A 27,569-nucleotide genomic window follows, 5' to 3' on the forward strand; every position below is an offset into this window, starting at 1 on the left:
TCCTTGGACTTTCCAAGCATCTTATAAATATCCTTCGTATCTACTTGAATAGTTCATAAAAATACATTTTTTGTTGTTGTTGTTTTGTTTTTTTGCGGTACGCGGGCCTCTCACTGTTGTGGCCTCTCCCGTTGCGGAGCACAGGCTCTGGACGCGCAGGCTCAGCGGCCATGGCTCAGGGGCCCAGCCGCTCCGCGGCATGTGGGATCTTCCCGGACCAGGGCACGAACCCGTGTGCCCTGCATCGGCAGGCGGACTCTCAACCACTGCGCCACCAGGGAAGCCCCATAAAAATAAATTTTTTAAAACCCTACACCCTTCAGCGGTGGCAACAGTCAAAAGGAAATGAGGTGTCCAAATACAGACAATTCTATACCATAATTCAGCATATATCCATAGGTGTACTGACATTTTCTAAATTTAGAAAGAGAAAAAAGGCAGGCCACTGGAGAACGATGCTTAATTATATGCAACTGTTTATTTAAAATAATTTTCCAAGTTTTCCCATAAATTAACAGGTTTTGCTTCACTTTTGTCCTCTCAAACAGCTGGAAACCAACACTTCCACATTTTGTATTTTAACTACTATGTGTGCTATCTTAATGACATTTTTCTTTATTAGTACTAGAACCAGATATATGGACCAATAAGCAGTACAGATTTAAACGATGTTCCTGGTAGTTAATGGTGTTGCCGGCAGTTTCTCGGGCTCTATCAGATCCTGGGTGCTATTTCAAGCCATCTCCAAGCAGCAATCTGACTGAGGGGGGAAGTCGTCGTGCTCCCTCCCTAGGCCTACTTTCTCTCCGCAAAACAAATAATTACCCCACTGTAAATTCCCATGAATACACTGCTCATCATTTTGAATTACTTCATCTTTATTTGCTACCTCTCCACCTATAAAGCACAATTATCCACACTCAAATATAACATGATTCATTAAAAAATAAACACCCAAAATATTCTTAATCATTCTAATATATTCCCATTAATAGATAAAAGGGCTTTCGCTTAAAATTTCATTCTTTATTTCTACTTCTTTATTTGAAGTCAATAGTAAAGTCACAACTGTGAAATAAATGCATTTAAAAACACAAAAGATACATTTCAATGACAAAAAATAGGCAATGATTATGAAAACCTACTGTACATTTTGCCAAAGCCAACAGAATAAAAGCTGCTATGAAAAACTCCATCTTCAAATATATCCTTAACAAAAACGTCCCTCATGAATAGTTAACACCACGATTTAAGAAAACGTCGTGTTGACGTTATCTGAACACTTGCCCCGAAAACAACAAAGCTGGTGGGGGGGCGGCTAGATAAAAAATATGTGGGCACCAGGAGCCCCAAATTAAACCTCTAAAATGGACACTGATTTCAAAATAAAAGGAACATTTCTAACGTGACAATAGCATGAAACTATTTTTTTTTCCTTGATAGAAATGAATGGGGCATTTCTTAACAATAACAGCTTAGTAATCGCCTAAGAAAAATTGTGGAGATACCCCCAACGCCCAAGCCCAGTCAATGGTAAAAAACGAACAGCTTCCACGAAATTATCTTTCACATTACTAAAATATCCTGATTTACCTGGGATGATTCACGCTTAGACTATTTCAAACAGTTGTTTTTAGACGTGTGGAATTACCAGAGCTGAGATTTTTTTAAACCATTCATCTAACGGTTGAATCTTTGCAGAGACATAAGAATCCTTCCACTACACATCGATTGCATTTCCTCAAGCATACTTGTTCAACAGTTGTAACAGTGATGCTGGTGGTGATAAGTGATACTCTCAAATTTTTCCTTCTAAAAAATATATAATCCATGGAACACTAAATAGTAAATATGCTACACTGTATACTTTCTTAAACAAGGCATGACTCTTCAGGCCCTAGTAGGAAGAAAAGAAACACTAATAACGGCATTTACCGCCTGTTTCACTACTGACATTCAAATAATGAATACAGTAGTATGGGATATTAATCAAAAAAATGAAAATCACTGTTACTTTACCACAAGAAACAAGAACAAAATAAAAACATGGGAAGAAATTAAATGAGCCCAGTGTAGGTCCCAAAGATTACACTATGATTCCGAATTTTCAAAGAAAAGGTCATCTACATATAATTTCTGTGACTACTTCCTATGCTACAAAGATGAATTTCAAAGCAAATGCAGGCTGGCGCAGCCCTGCTTGTCAAGGATGAACCTGCCAATGAACCAGGAGTTTCCTTTGCTAAAGTGCACCTGTGACCAGCCCACTCAGGCCGATTCACCGATGAGCCATCAACAGTCGCGTAGAACAACGGACTCTCTTAAAGCAAATACTTTATACAGTGGACTACAGGGAAAACCGTCCTAAATATACTATCTTCTAAAACTTCAGAGTAAGATAACCTCATCATTTTTAAATACTGAAAATGTAAAGGGTCCAACCAAACTAAGAGTTGTATTAAGTATATACGTTTTACTTTAATATTCACTTGACGTGCTCCTAAAATCTCTATGAGAGAAGCAGATGTTTTCCCCATGTCTTTTGGCAACAGATTCAAGAGCAAGAGTAGCAGTGCTGTTGAACTCCCTGAAAGGAGGAGGCTTTTTAAAGCTACATTACTCCGTATCTGCATCATTATTGCACTCATACATTGCCCGGAACAGACCTACAGCAACTCAGCAATAGTGACTGCAACACACAAGGCTTCTGATTTCCTTGTTAGATGAAGGTTTCATGGAGGAAATGCAAATGGCTGCAGTTGGAATCAGACTACATATATGCTTCCTGATTATTTCACCTTATGGAAGATTAAGTCTAACCCTCACCACTACTAGTCTGTAAGGAACCAGATGAGGGTCTGAAGGACCCAGTCTTGACTACTGTTACATTCCACTCTTGAAGTCGCTCCAAGTTAAAACAGCAATTTTAACAAGATTTAAAGAAAAATATATTTTATAAAAGGGATTCTTTTTAATCACAGAATACATCATTTTTATTACCAAGACAGAAACAAGTTATACTTTTTCCACTAAAAATTCACTCTGATGAAAGAAAGCATTCTCTTTTAACGTCTAACAATGCTACATTTTCAAGACTAAAGGAGTTATCAGTAGGCGTTCTTCCTTCTTGCTCTAAGTTACTTCTCCCTAAAGTACGTCAAGTACGCTTTTAGAGCCTCGGGCAGGGGGAGCCTCATGATCTTCTCCCTCAGCAAGTTCTGGGGTGGCGTCTCCTGCTCGCGGGCGGCGCCGCGGCCCGTCTCCTCCCCCGCGTTATCCTCTTCCATCTTCTCCTCCTCCTCGCTGTCCAGAGGCTGAGGGATGAGCTGATTCCCCACAAAGACATAAGTGTTAATCCTCTGCTTGACCCTCTTCCTTTTCCTTTTGGGCGGAGCCCTCTGAGGAACGCCCTTGGCCTGCATCTCATCATTGATGAAATTTCTAAGTGTGCGTCGAATGTAAATACGAGCCAAGTCCTGCAGATTCCTGACAGCACAGGGGGCTAAAAACACACGGAAAACATAAAAAGTACAACGTTATATACTGTTCACTTCTTAGTGAGTATTAGGAGACAGGACATAAAAAACTGACGTTCATCTAACACAGATTTTAGGAAGCACGCCTACTATGTGCCAGACCACTGCAGTACTGAGGACAGCGGACGGCACCGGGGTCTGTGTGTACGGACATGTGCGCATCCCCAGGTATGAGCATAAACCCTCTCGGGGAGGATAAATAACTTACAACGGCTGGAGCGCACGTGAATTAAGCAGTTAGGGGACACGAAGAGAAGAGCTTTTACCCTACACATCTTCTGTACTTTCTGATGTTGAAAAGTACGTGAAGGACCTGTTTCAAAACCTCAAATGAAGGCACTGTTTGAACAGCTGCCTCAGTCTGAGCTCTAGACTGTTACACGCATGCACACGCAGTTTCCATCTTTCTGTAAATCAACAGGCAGAACTGGTTCGCTGGTAAAGGGCCCCCAGAAATCATGGCGCACACTTTAGCAGCCCCGAAACACCACAGACCTAAGCTGCTGACGCTCGCTTCTATCTAGCGCACGGGGAGAGTCGGAACAGGCCCTGTCTGCTTCACTCCTGCTTCCCACCGGCGCGCAGGTGTTAAGACCTAGCGCCACATGCCCCTCTTGGTGGCCTCCTCCAGTGCATTGCACCCAGACAAAGAAAATTCTCAGGTCCCCACCTGAAATCCGTTCTTCCTAGTTTCCACCCCTGTGGGAATAAAACCCTTATCAAGGATTCTTCTCAAATACCTAACAAAACAAAACACAGCCCTCCTCAGTTCAACAGCACAAGAAAGCCTTCATCACTTCTCCCCTTACTTTTGGTACTTGTTCTTAGCTACCTCCTTCCCAACCTTCCTGTGATCATGTCACTTATCCGAATGTGTATGTGGCCGCTCTTTGCCCTCAGCTGTGAGCCCTTGGGGGCGGGGGGTAGGAAAGAGGCCTGGGGCCCTTCCTCACCCCCCCACAAAGGGCCTGAGGGTGCACATCCTGTCCGGGGTGCTTCCCTCCTGCCCTAGTGCCCGGGGCTCTGCCCAGTCACAAGCTGGGCACATCGTGCAGCGGGAGATGTGGTCGTTCATAAAACTCCAGGCAGGAGGCATTTTAGACCAATTCCAAGATCCCTTAGCACATACTTCCTGGCCTGCTACAAACCTTTTCTTCAGACTCTCTACTGAAACCCAAAATGGAAGAGCACGGCCCGGCCCGGCCCCTCTGTGGGGTGGCGGCTGGCAAGGGAAGGAGCGGGCGTGCCAGGGGCCGGCATGAGACAGGACCACGCTGGGGCGGAGAGAGGGGACAAGCCTGAGTTCTGCTGTGAAGACAGGACGGATGGGGACTGGACGCGGAGTCTTTGGTCCGAGCGGCGAGGCAGATGTAACGCTGATTACCCACGTGACCAAGAGAAAGCACAGTTCGGGGAGGAGAAGATAAAGATTTGCTTTGCTCGCGCTGTGTGTCCTAAATGGAGGTCTGGGCGCTGCTGCCACCCCGTGGGCCTTTCACATGGGGCAGCCAGTCAGTGCCGGGCGAGGCAAGCGGGGAGGGGCCGGCAAGGTGCTCGGGGCCCAGAGGCCACGCGACGTGCCGGCCCTTTCCAGCCGCGGCAGTCCCTCCACCGCCGGGCTGGGGGCAAGGCCCGGCTGCAGACGGGAGTCATGGGGTCATCAGCCCCAAAGGCCAGGACGGCCCCCGCGGGGGGCGCCGGCGGGAGGGAGGCCGGAGGTCAAGGGACCACTGCAGGAAGCGGGGTAGAGAACAAGCGGGGATAGAGCTTCAGAAGCTACAAAGAAGAGGAGGAGTACTTAGACTTCTCGGGCGTCCCTGTGGGTGTGACCCGCCCACACCCCGGGCGCTCTCCCAACACGTCCACTGTCCTCCTCCTCTGCCAGCACTGCCTGCTCCTCCAGGGACACGATCACCACGACGACCGCCGGGACAGCCCGACTGCAGAAGCACCGACGGACCCGGACTGGAAAAGGATTCAGACCTGGCTCCATTCAGTCGCTTCTAACACTCACAGGTCCTCATAGTCGCTTCTAACACTCACAGGACCTCACAGGTCCTTCTAACACTCACAGCACCCACAAGAGCCTCATTTAAACGTTTTTCTGATAATACGAACACTTTTAGACAATTCTCAGCCCTACTTATTCAAAAATCCCAGTATTTTCTGTACTGCAACCTCCTTGTTCCTAATGCTTCTAGTCACGAGAAGGATTCAATGGACCAGACAGACAACACTAGTCCTGACTGCTATAAAATTTTACTGTGAATTGAAGCTCTCAGGCCAAAACGACAATGAAGGTTATCTCTAACACACACGTCAGCTCTATTTGTTCCCAAAAGGCGGTCTCTATGTAGATTTTATAGGAACCTAGCAGTCAGCACTTTCATTTTTATTTGTTAAGTAAGACTGAAAAGGGCACTGGATTTAGGTCAAACCCCATTTTTAACCTACAAAACCGCAACTTCGTATGGCTCAGTGTGGTGCAGTTCAACAGTTCATGAAATCTCCTGACCTCTGTGATACTGAGATTTATAAGAAGAAATGCACATTTGGCTTCCCCTTCCTGACACAGAGCTCCTAAAACACGTGGAATTTCCTAAGTGATGAGAGCATCAAAGTGAAAAGCAGTGCTTTTTAGTGTTCATGAGAGGCTCCCTTCAACCACACGTGACTTGATGTTACGGGGTGACTTTCACTAAGCCCTTCAAGGTGCTAGGCTGGCTGTCGGGCACATCAACCATGGGATTAGAGAAATGGAACTTTCAGGCTACCCCTCCAGAGACGGGAAAGGGGCTAGAGGTTGAGTTAATCACCGAGAGTCGATGATTTAATCAATCGAACCTCCACAGAAGCCCCTAATGGAAAGGCTCGGGGAGCTTCTGGGCTGGTGAAGAGCTGGAGGCGCTGGGAGGGTGGTGCACGCAGAGAGGGCGTGGACGTCCGCATCCGCCCACACACCCCGCCCTGGGCATCACTCCCATCCGGCTGTTCCCCAGTTAATCTAATGAGTAATCTGTTCTCCTGCATTCTGGGAGCCGCTCCAGCAAATTATCGAACTCTAGGAGGGGTCATGGGGGCCTGATTCACAAGCAGCCCGTGAGAAGCTGGAGGAGGACAGAGCCTGCAGCCTGCGGGGTCTGGGCTAGCACCGGCGAGCACCACAACTGCACCAGACCACAGTCTAGCTCGCTGGGGTCCGCAGAGGACTGCAGGATTGCTCAAGGAGGAGAACCCACAGGTCTGGACGACAGGAGGATTCGGCAGGTGGTGTATAAAGGAAACAGAGTTTTCCTTTAGTTGGTGTAGAGTTTTTCCTTCACCCCTTCTAAAGGGCCTGCTGTGAAATTTATTTTTATAATGTCTTATACCAAAGAAAGAAAAAGAAATATGACTTTAAGTTGAATAAAAATTTGTGATGAACTTGAGGAAAAGTTATGAATATATTTCAGTAACTGCTGACATGAGCAATTTCATAGCTACAAAATACATTTGGCAAAGGATTTGCACGTGTATTTTTTAGGGTTTTTTTGTGCTAACATTCTTTCATATTTTTATTCCCTATAATTAATGAAATAATGTTCTCTACACAGAAACCTATTTTAACTTACTTTAACAGAAAAGCAAACGTGTTCTTATTCTCCACACATCCTATTCCATTTCAATTCCTAGCTACCTAGTCCCCAAGTCCACCTCTCCACTGTTAAGAACTTGAGCAGGGGAAACAGGTGTAATTTACTGACCTTCCCAAAATCCCAACACTATTCTTTACTAAGCCATTATTACCTGCTAAGCACTTTTTATAAACACTACTTCATTTAATTCTCAAAACCACCCCAGGGCTTCCCTGGTGGCACAGTGGTTAAGAATCCTCCTGCCAATGCAGGGGTCATGGGTTCAAGCCCTGGTCCGGGAAGATCCCACATGCCGCGTAACAACTAAGCCCGTGCCTGCAACTACTGAGCCTTCGCTCTAGAGCCTGCATGCCACAACTACTAAGCCCACATGCTACAACTACTAACACCCACGCGCCTAGAGCCCGTGCTCTGCAACAAAGAGAAGCCAACGCAATGAGAAGCCCGCGCACCGCATGGAAGAGTAGCCCCCGCTCAACACAACTCGAGAAAGCCCGCGCGCAGCAACGAAGACCCAACGCAGCCAGAAGTAAATAAATAAAATAAATAAAATTAAAATTAAAAAAAACACCCCAAAAGACCACAAAACCACATGGGTTGTGGGAGGGTAAAATAACCCTGAAAATAAAATGAAATCTCTCCCAGGTTCCTATGAAATAAATTCATTTAGAAAGCAAATTAAACCAAGAAGTCTACTATGGTAAAGTTCTAAAGCTCATTTTTGGCAAAGAACTTTACTTATTGGTCTCCAAAGCCATGATACACGCTGGGCCAACCACAGCCGCGCTCACCGCTCTTCCTCAGGGTCTCAGCAGCCCTCAGGGAGCTCAGCGCTCCCGCCTTCTCCAAAGTCCAGTCTCGCACACCGCACACTGCTGTCCCCCCACTTCTCGGCCCTGCCTCTGCTCGTGGTCCAGCTCTGACCTGGTGGATCACAGGCCCAGTCCCAGCGCCTCCTCACCCATCCTCCTAGCTCGTGCAGCGGGGTGACACCCACATGCCTACCTAATGGGAAACTCAAGCCCAGCCAAAATAAAAGTCTCTGATCTTCCTACACCAATTTCCAAGCTATTCACCCCTCAGTCCTAAACAGCAATAAATGGTACCATCACTCAGTGAGGGGCTCAGGGTAAAACTTTGGAACCCTCTTTTTCCTCCACCATTTTCCTACCTTCAAACAACTCCACCCCCATCAACACTGACTCTCTCCTTGAGGACAAGGCAAGTCTCCATCAGCTATCCTCTGCAGCCCAGCCGAGGAGCCTCAGCGACCCTGAAAGTTACTGCTGGTCTTGGAACGAGCAAGCTCTTTTCAGCCTAAAGAAAGGCTTTTGTGTCTGCTGTCCCTCTGTATGGAAAATGGTGCCAACAAATTTACCGTAATTAATCATTTCACAACTGTAAGTAACAAACTCATCTCTTCATTGACCTGCCCCTTCTTTTCATGCCTCCATGAAGGCAGCTAACAGGGTCTGGCGCAAGGTAGGAGCTTCATCGAAAAAAACAAATCCATGGAATGTATTACTGCATTATTTACTTAACTCTCCATAATTAACACAGTCCACTAATCCCAAGCACAGCTGCTGAACAACACAAGCCACGGGCCAGTCAGAAAGGCCCGGCGGTTACTTACGGAGGCCCACAGAGTCCGGTTTGCCACTGTCGTTCTTGCTCGGCTGCACGAGTGGGGCAAATGACACAGCAAGGATGTTTTTACTTTCCCAAGTGTTTTGTCCAGTTCGCATAATTTGTGTTAACTATTTAGAGGGAGAAAAGAAATAGAACGGCTTTATCTTGGAAGTGTGATCACCTTACAGTCACAATTTTGTTTTAACAGAATAACAGCAGTGAATGCTATATAATCACTTGTATCTGAATGCAAGCAAATTACTTTCGTTTAAATATTTACCATAAAATGATACAGGAGGAATCACAAATACCTGCTGTTCAAGACAGACACTTGAGCGCAAAAGGCATGACTTTGCAGGTTGTATCTGGGGTCTGAGGGCTTCTAGGGGTACTCTTCCAACCCACACCTGCCACTGGCCCCCAAAACACACGTCCCACACAGGTTCAGTTGTTTGGTTGAAGTGTTGTATTAGTAAAAAGACGTTTTCATTACTGTACCAACGAATCAACTTCATGATCTTCCATGGTGGTTATAAAATACAGATTCTAATTCTAATCCCAGCTTGACATTTCACAGATATATGTAATTAGTCACAAGGGGATTAGAAGTTTTACCCAGTCAGCAAATACCCACCATCAGTTCTAGAGAAAAAATATTAGCTCAGTACATGACTGAAGGAAGATGAATTAGCATCTTCAATTTATATTATAGCAATCAGCCTATTATATTTTACATTAGTACAATAGTATATAATAAATATTCAATAAAATACCAATGGGAAACCATATTTTATATGTTTAAAAACGTCTCTTTAAAGGAAAACAGAAAAAGATGATTAATCTGGGAGTCTCAACACTCCAGAAGCATTCAAGTAACATTTTTCCAAGAATGTGTTTTAATGAATGCTTTATATTCTTTCTAATAACTGACAAACACAGTACATGGTGATGGTGAAATCCTCTGACCTGCAAATCACATGTGTGAACTTAGGGGACCCTCAGATATACAAACTCCAAAACGACCACACTATGTCCCAGTCATCTTGGACAATCGATCTTCTACTTACAAACCACAAGGTGTTTTAAACATCTCAGATGTAGGTTAATATGAATATAAAAGGTATTTTTTGCAATGTATATTTATAAAATTTCAAAGTAAAAGAGCCACCCATTTTCTGAATAAATTAGCATTTCATACACTTATTATACCTAATAATTCCAAACCAAAGGCAGACAATAGGTGAAAAATACTTTCAAATGCGCCTACGTATACTAAGAGAAGATCTAAAAATTTACTCATTTCTGGAATGGAGTTAAGCAGTTCAAACCAAACCGCAAACAGGATTTCCTTTTCATATGTTCAGCTAGAAGCAGTTACCACATTCAGTGGCACTCGCTCCCCTCACCCGGACCAGGGAGCAGCTCAGCGCGGCTCTCCTAACCCTAGTTAACGGGTCTTTTCCGCACCTGCCTTGGTTAATAGTCAAGAGCCCGTTTCAATGTTCTCCTCTATAGACAGATCTGTGAAGAGTAATTATTTCTTCCTTAACACTTACAGTGTACCTTTCACTGAGGTAACGCTTCCCGTCTTACGCTAAGTGCGTCTCCTACGTCAAGTGAAAGGACAGTGGAAGCTACCTGGTCTTCTACAGGCATGACCAGGATGCCCCCGACTTTCAGCAGTATCTTCATGTAGTGTTCGTGGTCCTTCTGGACTCCAGCCCCGCAGTAGACCCGGTCATACTGGTGGCTGTCTGATGCTATCTGCAGACAATTACCAACCACAAATGCAGGCTCACAGAACTCGAATCTATACGGAAAACAGACGGCATTTTACCTCATTAAGCAAAAGATCAGATCTAAACAAATTAACAGAGTCTAGCTTCTTGAAATAGTGAAGTTACCAAATTAATTATAAGGATAAAATATTATAAAGTTTGACTGAAATATCAGCTTTATGAAGTTTAACACTGATCAAATATATTGTTTTATTATCAGTGATGCATTGTACATTTTTTCAAAACATTAACCTTTTTTTTTGCCACACTGAAACCTTACTTAAGGCTTAAAAGGTGAATATAGTGAAAAAGCCATCACAACACCAACCTTGCGATGCCCACAAAGGACATACAGTAAGGATGAGAATCCCAAAGGTCAAACAAGAGAGAAAAGGCTTCACTCCCCCCGCTCTTTCCAAAAGAAGCCAGGGGCCAGTGGACATGGAAGGGCTTGTGCAGTCCCCACTGCGGGCACCTTGCTGCAGTTAACAGTGGCAAAGCTTGTCAGGAAGACACCGGTGCCCTTACCCTATGCTCTTGCAACCACTAAAGAGTAGGGAGATTTTCCTAATACATTTTGGCAGAACTATGTTACAGGGTTGGAAAAGAGAGCAGAATGAAGTGTTTTTTGGCCCCCATGATCTCCCTACACAACAAAAGAAGAGAGATGGATGGTTTCAAAGCAAAGGCATCTTATCCAGGCCGCCTGTTCCTGGTTACAGTGTTGGTTCGTTGTATATAGAGTTAGGCTTTTACAAACTATCCTATTTAGACTTCTACTTTATTCCTTAAGTTCTGGCAAATCTGAAAACGGTCTCTAAAATACATAATTAAAAGCCTAATTCACTAATAAAACACGTACGGTAATATTTTTAAATTAATTCATGAAATATCCTTTCACTTTTAAGTTGATTGATGTTAATTTGACCACACAGCAAAATCAGGCTATCATTTGAGGGTGAAGTAATTTACATTAAAAGTTTCGGCATGCGGTGAAACATGACTCTGAATCATAATCACTTTTATTTTGTAAAACGTATCCTGTCCTTTGGTAATTAACAGACTTATTCCGCAGTAAGTTCCCATTAAAATTCACTAAAGTACAGACACACTATGGTCATCGATATCTAAAGAAGAGTTTCGCAGCATGATGCCGTCCTCAAGTTCCTGTCCCCTTGGTGGAGGGGCTGGGGGCATGAGGGTCAGTGTAGAGCCTGCACCCTCCTCTCCACACGGGGCTCCACACAGGGCCGGCCCCGCGCCACCGCTCCTTCTGCGGCACCTGCGCCCCAGTGCTCACGCCTTCTGGCTCTCCCCTCCCTCCACCGCTTCCCGCACGGCTGCTCAGCACAGGTCCATGCCCCTTAGAGGGCCATGTGGGGCTCCTTACGGTTCTACCTGGAACCCCACTTCCAGACTCACTCCCTGGCTCTGCCCCCACCCCACACACACTGCACTGCAGCCACAGGTTGAACTGTTGGCTTCTCATCACTTAGAGGAAATATTACAAAGTGTCTCCTGTATCTGTGTCTGTGCTGTTCCTTTGACTGAAAGGCCCCTCCCTCTCTACTTGATAAACGCCTAGCATCACTTGGAGACACAGCTCAGATATGAGATACACAATGAAATCTTACCCAACTCCTTAATCGGGTCTCATTCTTTCTACTTGCATAATACACACAAAAGTGTGAACTTACCTATTTAATGGACAATGTTTAATTCCTCTCTTACACTCAACACAACCTAGGCTTGTCTATAATCTGGCTTTCAAATAACTAAATAATGTGATCACTTGGTTTAATCATCTCATCAAACTCAAACAAAATAAGCATCCTTTAAAAAGAAAAAAGACCAGTATTTTCAATCTAAAAATCCCATTCTTATAAAATTTCATTTTAAATAACTTAATTTTATAATAATTTAAGCCAGTCTTAAAATTTTCAGGACGAACGTGAGCAGGGAATTTAAATTTAAAAATCTGAATTATTAAACCTCTTTTACCATTAAGTCTGTTAAATCAACTTAAAAATATGCTTATAGTTTAAAAGTTTCCTACTAGTTAAAAATACTTGAAAGCTCACAGAACTATTATCTAGCAAAACACCATTACAAGTAAACAACTTACAATTAAAACCACTTCTCATGTTCGTGATATTTTTATATGCTCTCATCCCAGCAAAATGAATTAGAAGGAGTTTAGTGTCTGATTCTAAAATCAAATGTGTGACTCTAGCCAAGTGGCCTGACACTAGCGATTAGGACAATTCATTCCAAATACTGTTTCTGGGGCACCAGTTGTGTGTCAGCTGGAAATACAACAGGAAACACTCAGGCCTGCATCTAGTGGAAGAGACAACAATCTCAGTAACTGAAGATTAATTTACAAGTGTGATAAATGCTCTAAAGGTATATGACTCCATAAATAGACTGAGGATGCAAGGAAACCGACAGCCCTGGGGAGTGAGAGAAAGGCTCCCTGAGAAATGATTAAGCCGTGATCTGAAAGGGGAGACAGGACAAGCAAACCACACGACCCAAGATGGCAGCCACTAGCCACATGTGGATACGAGCCCCTGAAGTGTGGCTCGTCCACACTGAGATGTGCTGAAAGGATAAAAATCACACAAGATCTCAAATATTCAGTATGAAAATGTAAAATATCTCAGTATTTCCTTTATATGCGTGTGTATATGTGTATGTATGTATGTGTGTGTGTATGTGTGTGTATATGTGCATGTGTGTGTGTGTGTATACTTCAACAGCCGCATAAACTGAAAACACTGAACAACTACCCTTCTAACTCTATCACCTGTAAACAGGAGCTTCAAATATTTCCCTTAACACAAACTTCCCTTTGGAATATTCTCCTGGTTTTCCTGATATCTCTTCGAACACTTCCTCTGAATTTTAATTGTATCTCCATCACCTATTACGGGCCTCAAAAAACACTAACTAAGTAGGAGAGAAACATAAGAAACAATTGTTTTGTCTGCTGTTCCACCTACCAACTTTGAATGTGAACCCAAACTTGACAAACTAAGTATGTTAATCACAAGAACCCCAGGACTAGAAGAGAAACCTGCACAGAAACAGTTACAGAAAAAATATGTGCCCATGGCACCTTCTATATCAATATGATGGTTCTTGTTTTACTAAATTGGATAACTATAAATAACTGTAGCTTCATGTTACAAAATACATGATTTTTTCCCCAAGTGCTAAAAAAAAGGCAAAACTCAAACAGTAAAAAAAAAAAACAAAACAAACACTTTTGCCTTTAATGAATAAACCAAACCAACTGTCCTCTAACTGAAAGGTACTTTGTTTTTGTTTTTTTTTTGAGGTACGCAGGCCTCTCACCGTTGTGGCCTCTCCCGTTGCGAAGCACAGGCTCCGGACGCGCAGGCCCAGCGGCCATGGCTCACGGGCCCCGCCGCTCCGCGGCATGTGGGATCCCCCTGGACCAGGGCACGAACCCGCGTCCCCCGCATCAGCAGGCGGACTCCCGAACACTGCGCCACCACGGAAGCCCCTGAAAGGTACTTTTTAGGGGCCTTTCTGAAGATCTTAAATAAGCCACCTTATTCTAGGAACGAAAGTCTTTTCCCTTGTAATGCAGATCTGAACAAGTATAACTGCTTCCACTTAGGGAATATTACAAAGAATCATTATAGAGAAAAATTAGACCTCTAAATTTATAAATAACTTCTATTAATGCAAATGGACCACATACCTCTAACAAATGCATATGGGTCTTTACACTTTCATTTAACAAATTAATTTCCTTTACCAGCATACTCAAATTTTAAAGTTTAACAGAACCTGAGACAACATTCCAAAGAGTAGAAGGATTGGACTATTTCTAGACACAAAATAGTAAAGCTTCAAGGACACATCAGGTAGAAAGGTGAATGCTTTTAAATATAGGCACAAAAACACCTAGCATAGTAATTTACTAGTTATAAGAAGCATGTCTAGCAGAGACAGTGTTCCGTCTGGGTACTGTTCATTACACTTAGAGCCATGGCTTCCCCTTCACCAATAATTCACGAATCCTTCACGTTATCAAAGAAAACAAAACAACTCTCAAACTGCCTGTACTTATAACGTTATTTTTTTAAATACACAAATGGGTTATAGATTATCTTTCCTAATAAAGGATTTAGAGATGAGCTTTAGTATTTCTGACGAGGTAGAGGTGAGACTCTTACTTAGACATTCTGTATTCTGATACTGAAATTATGGCTCATTTTTAAAATAGCATTTCATGTAAAGAAATTCATATCAATCCTACTAATAATATTTTTTCAAAAGTCTACGATTAAACTTTTTCAGGCAAATGTTTACGGATGTGCTCGTATATGTATGAAGAACAAATGACTGATTTGAGGCATGGATGACAGCCACCGTGTGGCTAGAGTCAATTACAACTGCTACTAGTTCTTCCAGTGTAAAGAAGAAAATAAAGAGAACAGTTTCCTCCTTCAGCTTTAACTAGATTCTGAAAGCTGCATCTTCCCCAAGTTTCCACAAACCTCTACAGGCAAAGGACATATAACAAAAATACCATTCTGTATAATCTGGAAGACTGTAGTAATAAACTAACCAGAAGTTTTCACTTTATTATAAAATAGTGCTACATTATTTATAGATTTATACATAAAATCTAAAATAGTTTTTAGTTTAAATAGTTAAATAGTTTAAAAATAGTGAAAGAAAAAATCCAAATTCCACCTTTCCACATCAACCACACACAAATGGAACCTGAGAAGGGAAAAAAAAAAAACAGCAAAACAAAAATAAACAAAAAGAAGAAAGATAAGAGACCTACCAAAAGGAGACTTCCTACGTGGTTATCATTTTAATCCTAGAAGTATGGTTCTTGTGTTCTCTTCCAGTTTTCACACTTGATTTAGGGGAGCTCATTAAAATTTTATGTCTGTTAGTAATGTGAAAAGTAGCAATCATTTTTATCCTTTGAAGAAAATTTCCAAAACAAAATTTCCCAGATACAGATACCTTATACTCCTAATATTACACCAAATTATACTTCCTAACAAGTTAGGTAACTTAGTTACCTGTATACAAAAAAAAAAAGTTAAACAGTTCTAAAATGTAATAACTACAAATTCATCCACTTTAGACTTATAATTATTTATTGATTTAAACCTGAAAATCTAATGGCTTTTTAGACTCTTACGTCGAGAGGGAAAATTATTTGACATGCCCTTACTAAAATAAAATGTGCACGGAAAATCATTTGTGGGAAAAGAGAGAGCACAGATAGCTTGGTTTACGACATGAGCGCTTGGCCAAACTAGCACCCGAAGTCCAATCACTTACCTCAGCAGTGCTTTTCTTTACAGGTGCATGCTGGATTATCTTCATCTCGAGATGGACAGACGATTCCATTCACAGCAGGGACCTTGCCAACTCGCCCATATAATTCTTTTGATAAGCTGCTAGGAGACCAGGGTGACCTAGCCTTGCCCTGCAGCTTCCCTCTTAGATGGATAGTCTAGGTCTAGGAGCTGACTGAGAGTAGAAAAAACAACATTCCCCTTCAATACACCGTTGGAGTGGGAGCTGACAGTTTGCACACCAGTTTATCATGTGCCATAGGACACTATCATTGAAATTTCAGACTATTATTCCCGTGGAATACAGGACTTCAAGGACAAAGGAAAGAATCCTATCTTGTTCTCATACTTCGTCCAAAACAACCTGCCAAATGAATCACAGACACTTCTTTTTCTTAAAACACTGTCATAATATACATTTTGAACTCTAACAGCTAGGACTACTTCATTAAAACAAAACTTCAGGGCTTCCCTGGTGGCACAGTGGTTGAGAGTCCGCCTGCCAATGGGACACAGGTTCGTGCCCCGGTCCGGGAGGATCCCACATGCCACGGAGCGGCTGGGCCCGTGAGCCATGGCCGCTGAGCCTGTGCTCCGCAAAGGGAGAGGCCACAGCAGTGAGAGGCCCACGTACCGCAAAAAAAAAAAAAAAAAAAAAAAAAAACTTCACAACATTCCATTGGGAAGAAAACCCAAGGAAACGTTAATCTCTTGATCTCCAAGTACAGTTATACCATTCAAAAACTCGTACAACCAAGGATTAAGCTACTGAATTTCAAAAAATTTAAAAAATCAAAGACTTTACCTTTTCAAGTGGCTTCCCTTCCAACTGTATCAAACTCATTCCAGAATAATTCAAGCATTATTTAAAGCACAGTGTGAAGAGTAAACACACAGATTTCTCATTGAATAGAGCTTTAGGAGACTCCACAGGACCAAAAACAGTCTCTAAACATTTTATAGGGAATGTGACAGGTACGTCGTATAAAAGTGAGCCTTCATATATTTCAACAATAATTTCTTATAAAGTAACTTGGGATAAAAACTATTTTATTTCTGTCAAACAGTATGTTATTCCCGGAATAATTTCTTCTCCTAAAATGTGTTAGAAGCCATCAAACTTTTACCCATGCCATTTCTAACCAATGTTAAAATACATAACTGGTAGCCCTGATGACTATTTTTAAGCATTTTTCTGTCCCACCATTTCAATGTTTGTCATGATTAAAAACTGTGTTTACAACCTATAATATCTCTCATACAACTACCATCTGAACATTATTAATATACCAAAGTGTTCAAGTATCCGAGAACTAGTTTGAAATAATATTGACTATATATCTAAGATAGCAAAACTACTTCAAGTATGCCATAATTCTCTTAAAGATGAAGCAGGACTGCTCTAGTGATAAACTCATAGAATACAGTATCATTTAATATTTTCCAATGCAAACTATATAATGTGGAAAAGGAGTCTATAATTAAAAATAAAATTAGGACACTAGACATTGCCACAAATCAATCAAATTCTTCTAAAATGCAGACAACTACACTAGCTCTGAAGGTAATTTAAAGTGTGTACCTTGACTGACCCTGAGGGACACGCTTCCTCTCCTGCCCATCTCCATCACCCATACCACAGGTAAGTCTCATTAATGAACAGGTAGGTGTGCTTTTTGATAAAAATGCTATAGTGCACGTAACCATGCTAACAGCAGTCCCTAAATTCTAATCTGGAAAAAATAAATAAATGATGGAAATAAAAGTGCTGCTTCAACTTTTGTATCTGGGGCCAAGTCGCTAGGCTGTAATTCATTGGCACAGCTTACCCCTGATAAATCAGTTTTTACATCATCATAGCTAAATCAGAACTAAACAAAGACTGGCCTAGCTGAAGTTATGGACTGTCTAACCCTGTTTACCCATCTGGGAAATGTGGACATCAATATTGCCTCTAGGACTGTGGGTACAGCACTTAGGATGGTACTTGGTACTTAAGGAACAGATAATACACATTACCTGCTGTTATTTTTATCATCTCATTACTGTCTTCATGACTCATTTCTACAACAAACTATGTAGAAACAACAGTCCCCCATTCAAAGAGAATGAAAATCTTCAATTAGGCTACGCTGCACTCATGTGGCTAATGACAGTAGAGTATTTCCAAAATCAGGTACAGCTTCCTTGGAGGGGAGAGGAGACAGGACCTATTGTCTCACAGGGAATGGCACACCCCAAAGCATGCCCTCTAGGGAGCCAAGTCGGCTCCGTGTATACAGCGTATACAAACACATCAATGAAGCCGTAAATAAATGCTACACCAATTACCACTTACTTGCAAAGCACTTACAGGGTAAAGGTTTATAATTCACGCTCCTTTAACTGACTTCCTCTTCCAAGTAAACACAGCTGGACAGATTATTTTGCTTACTCTACGTGCACAAACACTGATTCAGATAACCTCACCTTCCCCAAACTTCTCCTTCGCTCATGAAAGCCACTGGGCTAAGATAAAAACGTCACGGAGCGTGTGTGTGACGGGCAGAACAGGAGTCGGCAGACCACGGACAAGAGGCCAAATGCAGCCCGCACTTGTTTCTGTCAATGAAGTGGTACCAGAACTCCTCGCCCACCCCTCCACAGGGTGTCCCAGGAGGCCTCTGCACTGCAGTGGCACAGCTGAGCAGCTGCAACAGAGCCCGCTTGGCCCAGGAAGCCAGATACATCCACTATCTGGTCCTTCATCTGAAAAAGCTTGCCGGTGTTTTAGAGAACCTTTGAAATCAAATGTCAGTTCATTAGGGAATTTCGGTACATGTATACCACAGGCAGAGCAAAGGAATAAACCACACAAGAGAACTCCCCCTTCCCTCCTATCTCCAAGTACAGTAAATTCAGGGTAGCCTCTCCAAATTATTTCATTTGCCGATACAGAACCAAGACATAGAAAGAAAGTTTAAAAGTATATACATTATACTAAGGATCTTTTTTCTGAAAGAAGAAATAGTACTTTCAAGACTCAGGAACCAAGCTTGCTTTATAAAGCACACACAGAAACATACATCTGTACATTGTTTTTTAAATATGTATCTTACATTACATAATCTAACGTTGAGTAGTTTACTGAATCTTTTCCCGCCTACTATGTTTGGGAGTTCACTATGATCTCCAATAGATATACATAAGAAAACTTTAAAGATACAGTTTAAATCATAAGTGACATGACAATACTTTCGAAAAAGGAACTGATAAAAAAGATCCAAACCAACAGGATAAATAAGATTGGAAAAGTATTAGGTTTTAGCTTTCTACTGTCTTTGTGTTACACACAATCAAGGAGAGCCTGGTACTAAGGAACAATACTAAGTACTAAGGAATACATAAATAGCAATTTGTTTTCCTGAGTTACTTTATATTTTATTAATTAAAACGTATTTTGATGACCCGTACACAATTAAATGTAATAAAATTGCTTAGGAACGGAATTTTAAACATCACTTTCCAAAGCAAGGTTTTCAAATTTAAAAATTGAAAATAACTAGGAATATTATCAACAAACGCCAAGAAAAATCAAAGAAATCATCAAAACACAAGTAAGATAGGAAGAAAACTACTACATCTTCATCATTTCTATCACCAAAACCAAATGATGTTAAAGGAGCCCATTAAATGACTCAACTTTGATTACTTAACTTCCACCCAACTCACGACTTTGTGCAAAACGAAGCATTTCCCAGTACCTACTACCCCTTGTATGTGCAAGATACCTTTATAATCTGAAGTACATAACCACTAGTTCAGGAGCGACTTGAAAACCAGAATAGATAACATTTCCAGAACTGTCTTTTTTTTTCAGAATAGTTTATTAATATAAGAATCTGTTTTAAAAGTAAGTTGTAACACTTCAGAAACAACCATATCATAAAGTCTGATTAACTAAAGTAACAAGACCATTAAAAATTATAAAGAAACATTTAGATCAGTCATATCACCATATTTGATGATTCACCATTTTATGGATAACAAACCTGTATAACACAGTAACAACAACACTCAGGAAATACAAGCCAAGGACATTTGATCATCTTACGATTACATGAAAACAATTTTAGAAAAAAAAATTTTAATTGAGACACTTAAATATATAAAACCTTCAAAATTATCTGTGTTATAGATTACTTAATATTTAAATTACATCAACACAGAAATACTTTAAAGAATGACATATTTTACTGTTTGCCAGGACCATGCCCACTTGGCAGCAAGAAACTTGACTCCACAGATATTGTAAAGAGGTACTTCGATGATTCAAAGTTCTTCCTTGAGTTTGTTCTGCCTGATTAATGACCCAAAAGTGAATTATCTGTGCCTTTATGTGTTAACACCTGAAATATATTATCTAATATATAGCAGTTCTTAAGATAGACCTTAAACATTTGCTTTTCGTAATATTACTTTCATATTTTCCAAGTTTACTTGTATTCAAAAGGTCTTATGTGTATGTTAAGTTTCAACATCAAAACGAATACTTAGAACAATAGAAATTCAATAAATTCAACAAAGTTCCATAGTTCTAATAACCAATATAAAAACTAGCCATGCCCATATCTTAAGCACTTACCATACCACTAATTATAAGACAGACGGAAATGATGAAGACACAAAAGGATACTAACATTGAAACTCAATTTCTTATCAAATAACTTGAACTCAAAACTATTTTATTTCTGTCAAACAGTATGTTACTCTTGGAAACAGAATACGATCCCACACGGTAAGCATTTGAAAAATGATTCAAAAACATGAATTAAATGTTAACTCTTTATAAATAAGATAAAGAACTGTGTTCAGCAAACTGCTGCAGAAAATTCAAGGGACTTGCTCAGATCCACTGGCTTGATGACAGAACCAAGCCAAAGCCGAGCCGAGCACAGCTCCCGGCTCGCCGCCTGAGGCCGGTAACACCCAGTCACACTCCCTCCTGCACTGCGGACTCTGCGGCACCTGGGTTTTCTGTTCTTCAACCCACCCAGTGCCACTTGCCAGGGGACACATACAAACTGGCCATGGCAAAGGGGACGGAAAGAAAAGGGCCAGGGAAGGAAGGTGAGGAGGAGCAGAGAAGGGAGGAGAGAGGGGAAGACGCTCCAGGAGACCCTCAAAGGCCCTCCTGCTTCCTTCTTAGCGCTGACCCCCAGGCCTGAACCCTAGGAACAGCCCTCAGCTCGGAACCCACCCCCAGCCCAGGTCCCCACCTCCAAGCAAGGCCAGGCCAGGCCAGGCCAGAGCTGAGTGAGGCCCACTCCCAACAAGCTGGGTTGGAACCCTGGACCAAAGCTCTGCTATACAGTAAAGGGACTAGGTTCTAAGCTTGATTCCTATCCGTTTTAGGCCTTTCTCTCTTTGAAAATATGACTAGTTGAGAGAAATAAATGCCCTCCAAATTTTCCAGTTTCACAAGAGTTCACAGACTTCAGCAGAAGCAGCCTTTGCCCCACAGTACTACCACTGCTGAACTTCAGGGACATTACACAGCAAACAGACTTCCTTGCCCACGCAAGGGCCAACGCCTGTGCAGTATTTCTTCTAAGGGAAAGTAGGAGTTCAAAACAATGGTTCTATAAGCAAATTTCTCAAACACAGCCCTCACAGGATATATTAATATACTTCGATGATAATTTCCTCTGGCTATATTACTAAGTAACTTCATGTTTTTAAGAAAGTCCTCCATATTCTAACAGGTATCACTCTTATGCTACAAACAAAGAGGGCAGACTACTAAATTACTATCCCAAAGGTGTGAACACAGTTCCCAAAAAGTATTCTAATGCCAAGCACATCTTTACATTCTATCTTCAGGAAAGGTACTTGTATGATGTTTAATGAATGCAACATTACCCTACTAATAAAGTGACAGTAGCATATAATTAAAACATAGAAGTTATTTATTTGTAATTCACTATATACGTACACAGAATAAAAATCACAGCAGTTTTCTAACTTAATTTTTTGTCTCATTTTATACCACACTGATTGTCGCTGCACTCAACTGACAACTCAGGATCAATAAACTAACAGCAGTGAGGAACAGACATGTCAACGCGTCTACTTATCAAGTGCTTTCGAAGCAGAACTATAGGTGTGAATACTTACTTATCAAAGCTATCACTATTTTTGATGAAGCTCTCCAGCTTTTCCTTGGCATACTCCACCACATCTGAATGAAGCTCAATCCCATGATTTATTCCAAAAGGACCTGCAATTGTAGCAGCAGCATTTATAAAAAATATTAAGAATGTCTTTATAGAGCTCTTTCAATTTCTGCTCATTTATCTATCACAGGAGCATTTAAAGAGGGCTTGAAATATGTCTCTGCTAGCCACAGAGTTAAAAGCTATATGGAAACCTATTTACACCGCTTTAAAAAAAAATAAGTCACAAAGAGTTCTCTCCAGGGTGTAGCTTATCTGTCAGGACAATACTGCCAAAGAGATAATCATATTTCTATATGAAGTTTAAGTTAATTACCATTATCTTCTCCTTTACCATTTGTTAAGAATTTGGTAATTCTCAAATGTCTGCATCCACGGGCTGACACAGGTATGACAGAAGCCTCGCACAGCACCCCCCGACCCAGTGAATGCTACTTTCCCCCAGGGCTGACACCACACCCTCTGCCTCTGGAGCTCCCACTGTCCAGGGGAGTCTGGCGCCGGGCGGAGCTGGTTTGACTCTCCTGTTCCCGCCCACTTTACACCGCTTACTTGGCATTTCTTTTTGCACACAGCCAAGGATGAGTGACAGTCCAGGAACGAGGTACAGGGCAACGATCTAGGGACTGCTCCTTCCCCCACGCTGCTACTGGCCGAGAATGTGACCAACAGGATTCCCATTTCCTAAGGCTACTGTGCCTTGTGCCTGCCCCACGACCCCACGACAGTAACACACTGTTCTGAGCTAGTCATCTCATTCGTCCCAAACTTCTGAGACTGAGCCAATCAGGTTTTCCATTCTACGCTTTTGTTATATTCCTGTCTTACTTTGAGATTGGTCTCTCAGGAAAAAGTGTGTGTGTGTGTGTTATTTTCTGTATCTGGTATGTATCTTAGGAACTACTTAACTGGATGTGCCCCCTTCTGAATGCCATTAAAAATACAACATATACTGGAGTTCTACCGACCTCTAAGAACTTTAAAATAACAAAAAAATCAGTCCTCAATTAACATTTTTGAATGTACAGGGGGGCACATGAAATACCGGTTTGTAATCTAGGAATTACCTAACTATAAAAATTAAACCAAAATGTTCAGATACTATCTTCAGGTCAAAAGCAGATAAACCTACTATATTTCTATTGCATTTGATTAATTTAAAAAAAAACTGATTCTATTTGGAAAATGTATTCAGATTAAAAAAAAGATTAGATAAAAAGGTCCATCAGACCACAACACTTATAGCATTACCTTCCTTTGAAATGCTTTATACTTTTTTAAATAAGTTATTCTGATCAATGAAATCTTAAATGTTTTGCTTCTCATTTTTTGTTTCCTTACTGTCAAACCATTAGTCTTCATCTGCTAACTGGGACACCCATCCAATATCTTTTAAGATCTCTTGTAATTCCTTAATATTACCAAAGACAAATTGCCAAAAACTAGAATTTCCTTTTTCAAAAAATAAACGAAAATGGCACCAAAAAAATAAACTTAGAGAAGTACACGTAGTAACGTCACTTTTTAATTTAGTATTGAATCTGACTATTCTGAAAACTTGAATTTCCGTAAGGAAACAAAAAAGGCTAGGAAACACTGAGTAAAGTTTTCCTCATTTAAAAAAACTCAAATTACTCTACAGTTACTTAACATTATATATATAGTAAGGAAAATATTGCTCTAGGAAATGAATCTAATTTTCCTTCTACCCTTTTAAGGTAATCCACTGAACGTAAAACATAACGGAGACTTTTTTCATTTTAAGAATCTAGTTATACTCATCAACCATCTGGAAAACAAAATGAGGGCTATATGGATGAGAGGTCAATAAAAAAAGGTCACTAGGGCTTCCCTGGTGGCGCAGTGGTTGAGAGTCCGCCTGCCGATGCAGGGGACATGGGTTCGTGCCCCAGTCCGGGAAGATCCCACATGCCGCGGAGCGGCTGGGCCCGTGAGCCATGGCCGCTGAGCCTGCGCGTCCGGAGCCTATGCTCCGCAATGGGAGAGGCCACAGCGGTGAGAGGCCCGCGTACCGCAAGGAAAAAAAAAAAAAAAAAAAAAAAAAAAAAGGTCACTATTGCTGGGGCTGAAGCTTCCAATAGGACCGAACGGATAAACACTATAATAAAGGCGGCAAGTAGAGAATGTAGAAATCAAGGTTTCTGCTCAATATTTCAGACTGCCTTAGTAACAGAGGGCGTCTGAACTTAAGAGCTCTAAGTCAAAAGGGACTACGTAGGCTGTTTGTCACTTAAGACACCACTGGTCTCATTTTCCTTTTCTTGCTTTCTGCTTATACAATATCTAAAAGCAAAGTGGCACCTTTTGGAAATAAGGTTTAAAGTTTGTTAAGAAAATTTCTTAACGTTGTTTTTCACATCACCTTGACACAAAATAAAGACAATTTCATTAACATACAATGGATTTGTTTGATAGTATCATAAACACACATGTACGATATACTATCATTAATTTCTAGTACAAACACCATTCATGATTTTTTAACAGGTGGAATTGCTTCATTTTAAAATATCATGGACATATATCTTTAATTATCACTAATAAACTGAACAGTAATTAACATGTTGAAAAAATAAATTGAAAAGAATGCATTCATAGAAGGCAGAACTTAAATGGCAATGTCACCAGTATCTCATTTATTTGGAATGTGATATACAACTAGAACACATCAAGCATACGATAAAATTGCAGCGCGATGCTCTTTATTACAACTCATTTGACACCTGTATCAAATAGACCGGAAGAATAAAACACAGAAAACGAAAAAAGCACACACAGCTGCTTCTAGGGAAGGGGACTAAGACGCCTGGGGTGGGAAGGAGGCATTCTCACCATTACACTCTATTGTCTGAAGTGTGTCTTAACACATGCATGTATAACTTTTTCGATCAAAAAATAATGAGCTTAGTCAAAGAGATTTAAAAAAAAAAAGTACAAGATTTTCAAATAAATAAGTAATGTACAATAACTCTAATAGAAAGGTATAAACTGTTGCTGGAGAAAACTGAAATGGCATCCAAAAGATGAGAGCTTAAGACTCCCTATCACCATCTAACAGATGAAATGTTAATCTGACTGTGCTGAATACATGCCAGTGTTATTTTATATGTGCCAATGTGAAGAGATTTTTCTATGAAATAATAAAAGCTTAACTTTTGTCATATAAATTCTTAAAAAATCAAAGTACTGACAGTTGACCACTATCTTTAATTGCTAAATACTAAAGAGAAAACAGAAACTTACACAGAAGTCAAAGTTTATTAAGACAAATACAGGTATTAGAAAAACATAGGTATCCTATATTAGAAATTATTTTTAAGGCTGGCAAAAGTCCATTTATTAAGAGCAATAATGTAACAAAATTCCTATATAACAAAAAAATCTAAAGACTGTTTTTCTTTTGTAGTATTTGGACCTAAACCAGCTTATTTATCATCTTCCAATTAGTCGATAATGAGAGCTTATACATAAAGGTCGCTGATTATTAGGTCTAGGTATCAAGTGTCTATCAACACCTCCACTTCTTACCTACATGGCTGCTGGCCCTGTGTGACGCCCAGCACCCCACACCCCCTCTGAAGCACTGAGCGTGGTGTGCAGGCCCGGGCACCTGAGAGCTGCACAGCGCCCGGGATGCCCGGTGTCCTCCGTGCTGTGCGGAGAGCTAATCCGTGGAACAGCCACAAGCAAAAAGCACCTCACAGTGCACAGCACGTAACCAGAGGAGCTCTGAAGATGAACAAGTCGCAGTCCGTGTGAGACCGAAGCACTGCAGGGTGCTGAGAAACCGGGTGGATTAAGGCCAGTGCCTTCGTTTCCAATCCTGGCTCCTGCTACAGCTGGATCATCAGACCAGTCACTTACCATGTGAGGTCTTTCCTACTGTATGGAATGGGTCTGTGGGAGAATCATGTAAATTATGTAAAAGTCTTTCACACACCATAAAGTACAAGATGGGTACAAATCATTAGAAATTATAACATGCTCTCCCCTTGAATACAGAACCGGTTAACTGTAGAAGCAAAACTGCAGCTTATAGGTGGTTCTCTACCCTGACTGCATGTTAGAATAACCTGTGAATTTTAAAATCAAATTTCAAAGTCGATTAAATTTAATTTGATTTAAACTGTAAACAGGGGGAGGGAATCTCTCAGGGTGAGGCCCAGGCTCTGCAGGTGACCCTAACAAGGCAGCTTGGGTTGAGCACCCTAGCTACACCCTCCTAATTATTGCCATGCCCATCTAAATGATTTTTTACATCTCTTTGGAGTATTCAAATCTGTGCTCTCGTTGCTAAAATGATAATCAAGAGTTAATAACTACAAATAAAAGCATCGGGATAAAACTAAATATTTACCACAAGAGGGAGTAGGTGAATCAGTTATTCGGTTTCCATGAAATTAGCATAAAGTTTCTCAGTGAGAATTAAGTCACCCTTCAGTATTGGGGCGGGGGGGGGGGGGGGGGCGTTGGTTCCAGGACCACCCCCTGCAAATACCAAAATCTCTGCAACTCAAGTCCCTCATATAAATGGTAGTATCCGCATGCACCCTGCACATCTGTAATCCTCCCCTAATCATCTTGCCTACTTGTAATACCCAATACATAAATGCTACGTACAGGAAATACAGCGTAAATGCTATGTATGTAGTTGCCGGCACGTGACAAATTCAAGTTCTGCTTTTAGAGGCTTGCTGGACTTTTTCCCCCCAGTATCTTGATGCACGGTGGATGAATCCATAGATGCAGAACCCGTGGATACAGAGGACCAACTGTATATGTAAAAACACCTTTAAACAAGTTACAATGATATTTTATTACTAATTCTAGTTGAATAAAGTAGGCATCTTTGGGAAGATTTACAAGTAACTTTAGAAGAATTCAGAGATGGTAACAGGTGAAAAGCAGACAAGAATAGGTTTAATTCTTTCTTTCCGTGAACACCCTGGGGTATAACGCCAAGAAACAAAATAGTGCAAAGGTAGATGAAGAAAAGGGAAGAAAAAATGAGATCAGCAAAAGATTAAGTAACCGATAACCAGATAAGAGAAACTGATCGAATGCATTTCCACTTACGATACAAATATTTTCTTATGGTTGTCCGCCTTATTATATCACGTTACCAAAGCATATTAACAAAAGACACTGTCAAACATTTACCTGAATCTTGCCATGTTAAGCTTAAAATTCTTTAGCTAGTGGGACATACCTAAGACTGGAGACTTGTTCTCTGCTCTCTAGGTTTGGGAAAGGCCGCGTGAAGCAAGCCTTGGAATTTACCAGAACGTTCCAGTCCCTCAGGCTTCTCTCAGCTTATGGATATAAGTACTGTTTTCTTTTACTACAGGTGAATCTTAAAAATATGTTTACACGAAATCTGAAAGTGTCGGTTTAA

The 27,569-nt window shown here is 41.1% G+C and overlaps 1 protein-coding gene across 4 annotated transcripts in view; it reads right to left on the minus strand.

The window, feature by feature from the left end:
* Positions 1-464: 464 nt before the first annotated feature.
* Positions 465-27,569, minus strand: part of PCMTD1 (protein-L-isoaspartate (D-aspartate) O-methyltransferase domain containing 1) — a 61,482-nt gene continuing 34,377 nt past the window's right edge. For 2 of the 4 annotated variants that reach the window (XM_060035368.1, XM_060035367.1), the window contains 4 exons: positions 22,095-22,197; positions 10,439-10,610; positions 8,805-8,928; positions 465-3,502 (listed from right to left, as the gene is read on the minus strand). In XM_060035368.1, the coding sequence (XP_059891351.1) occupies positions 3,138-3,502; positions 8,805-8,928; positions 10,439-10,492 (543 nt within the window). In that variant the 5' untranslated portion in view covers positions 10,493-10,610; positions 22,095-22,197 and the 3' untranslated portion in view covers positions 465-3,137. Of the gene's footprint in view, positions 3,503-8,804; positions 8,929-10,438; positions 10,611-15,409; positions 16,458-22,094; positions 22,198-27,569 lie in introns of those variants that run through there. The other 2 variants (XM_060035369.1, XM_060035370.1) reach the window with 2 other exon arrangements.

The sequence above is a fragment of the Delphinus delphis genome, chromosome 17 (genome assembly GCF_949987515.2).
Source record: "Delphinus delphis chromosome 17, mDelDel1.2, whole genome shotgun sequence".
NCBI classification, from domain to species: domain Eukaryota; kingdom Metazoa; phylum Chordata; class Mammalia; order Artiodactyla; family Delphinidae; genus Delphinus; species Delphinus delphis.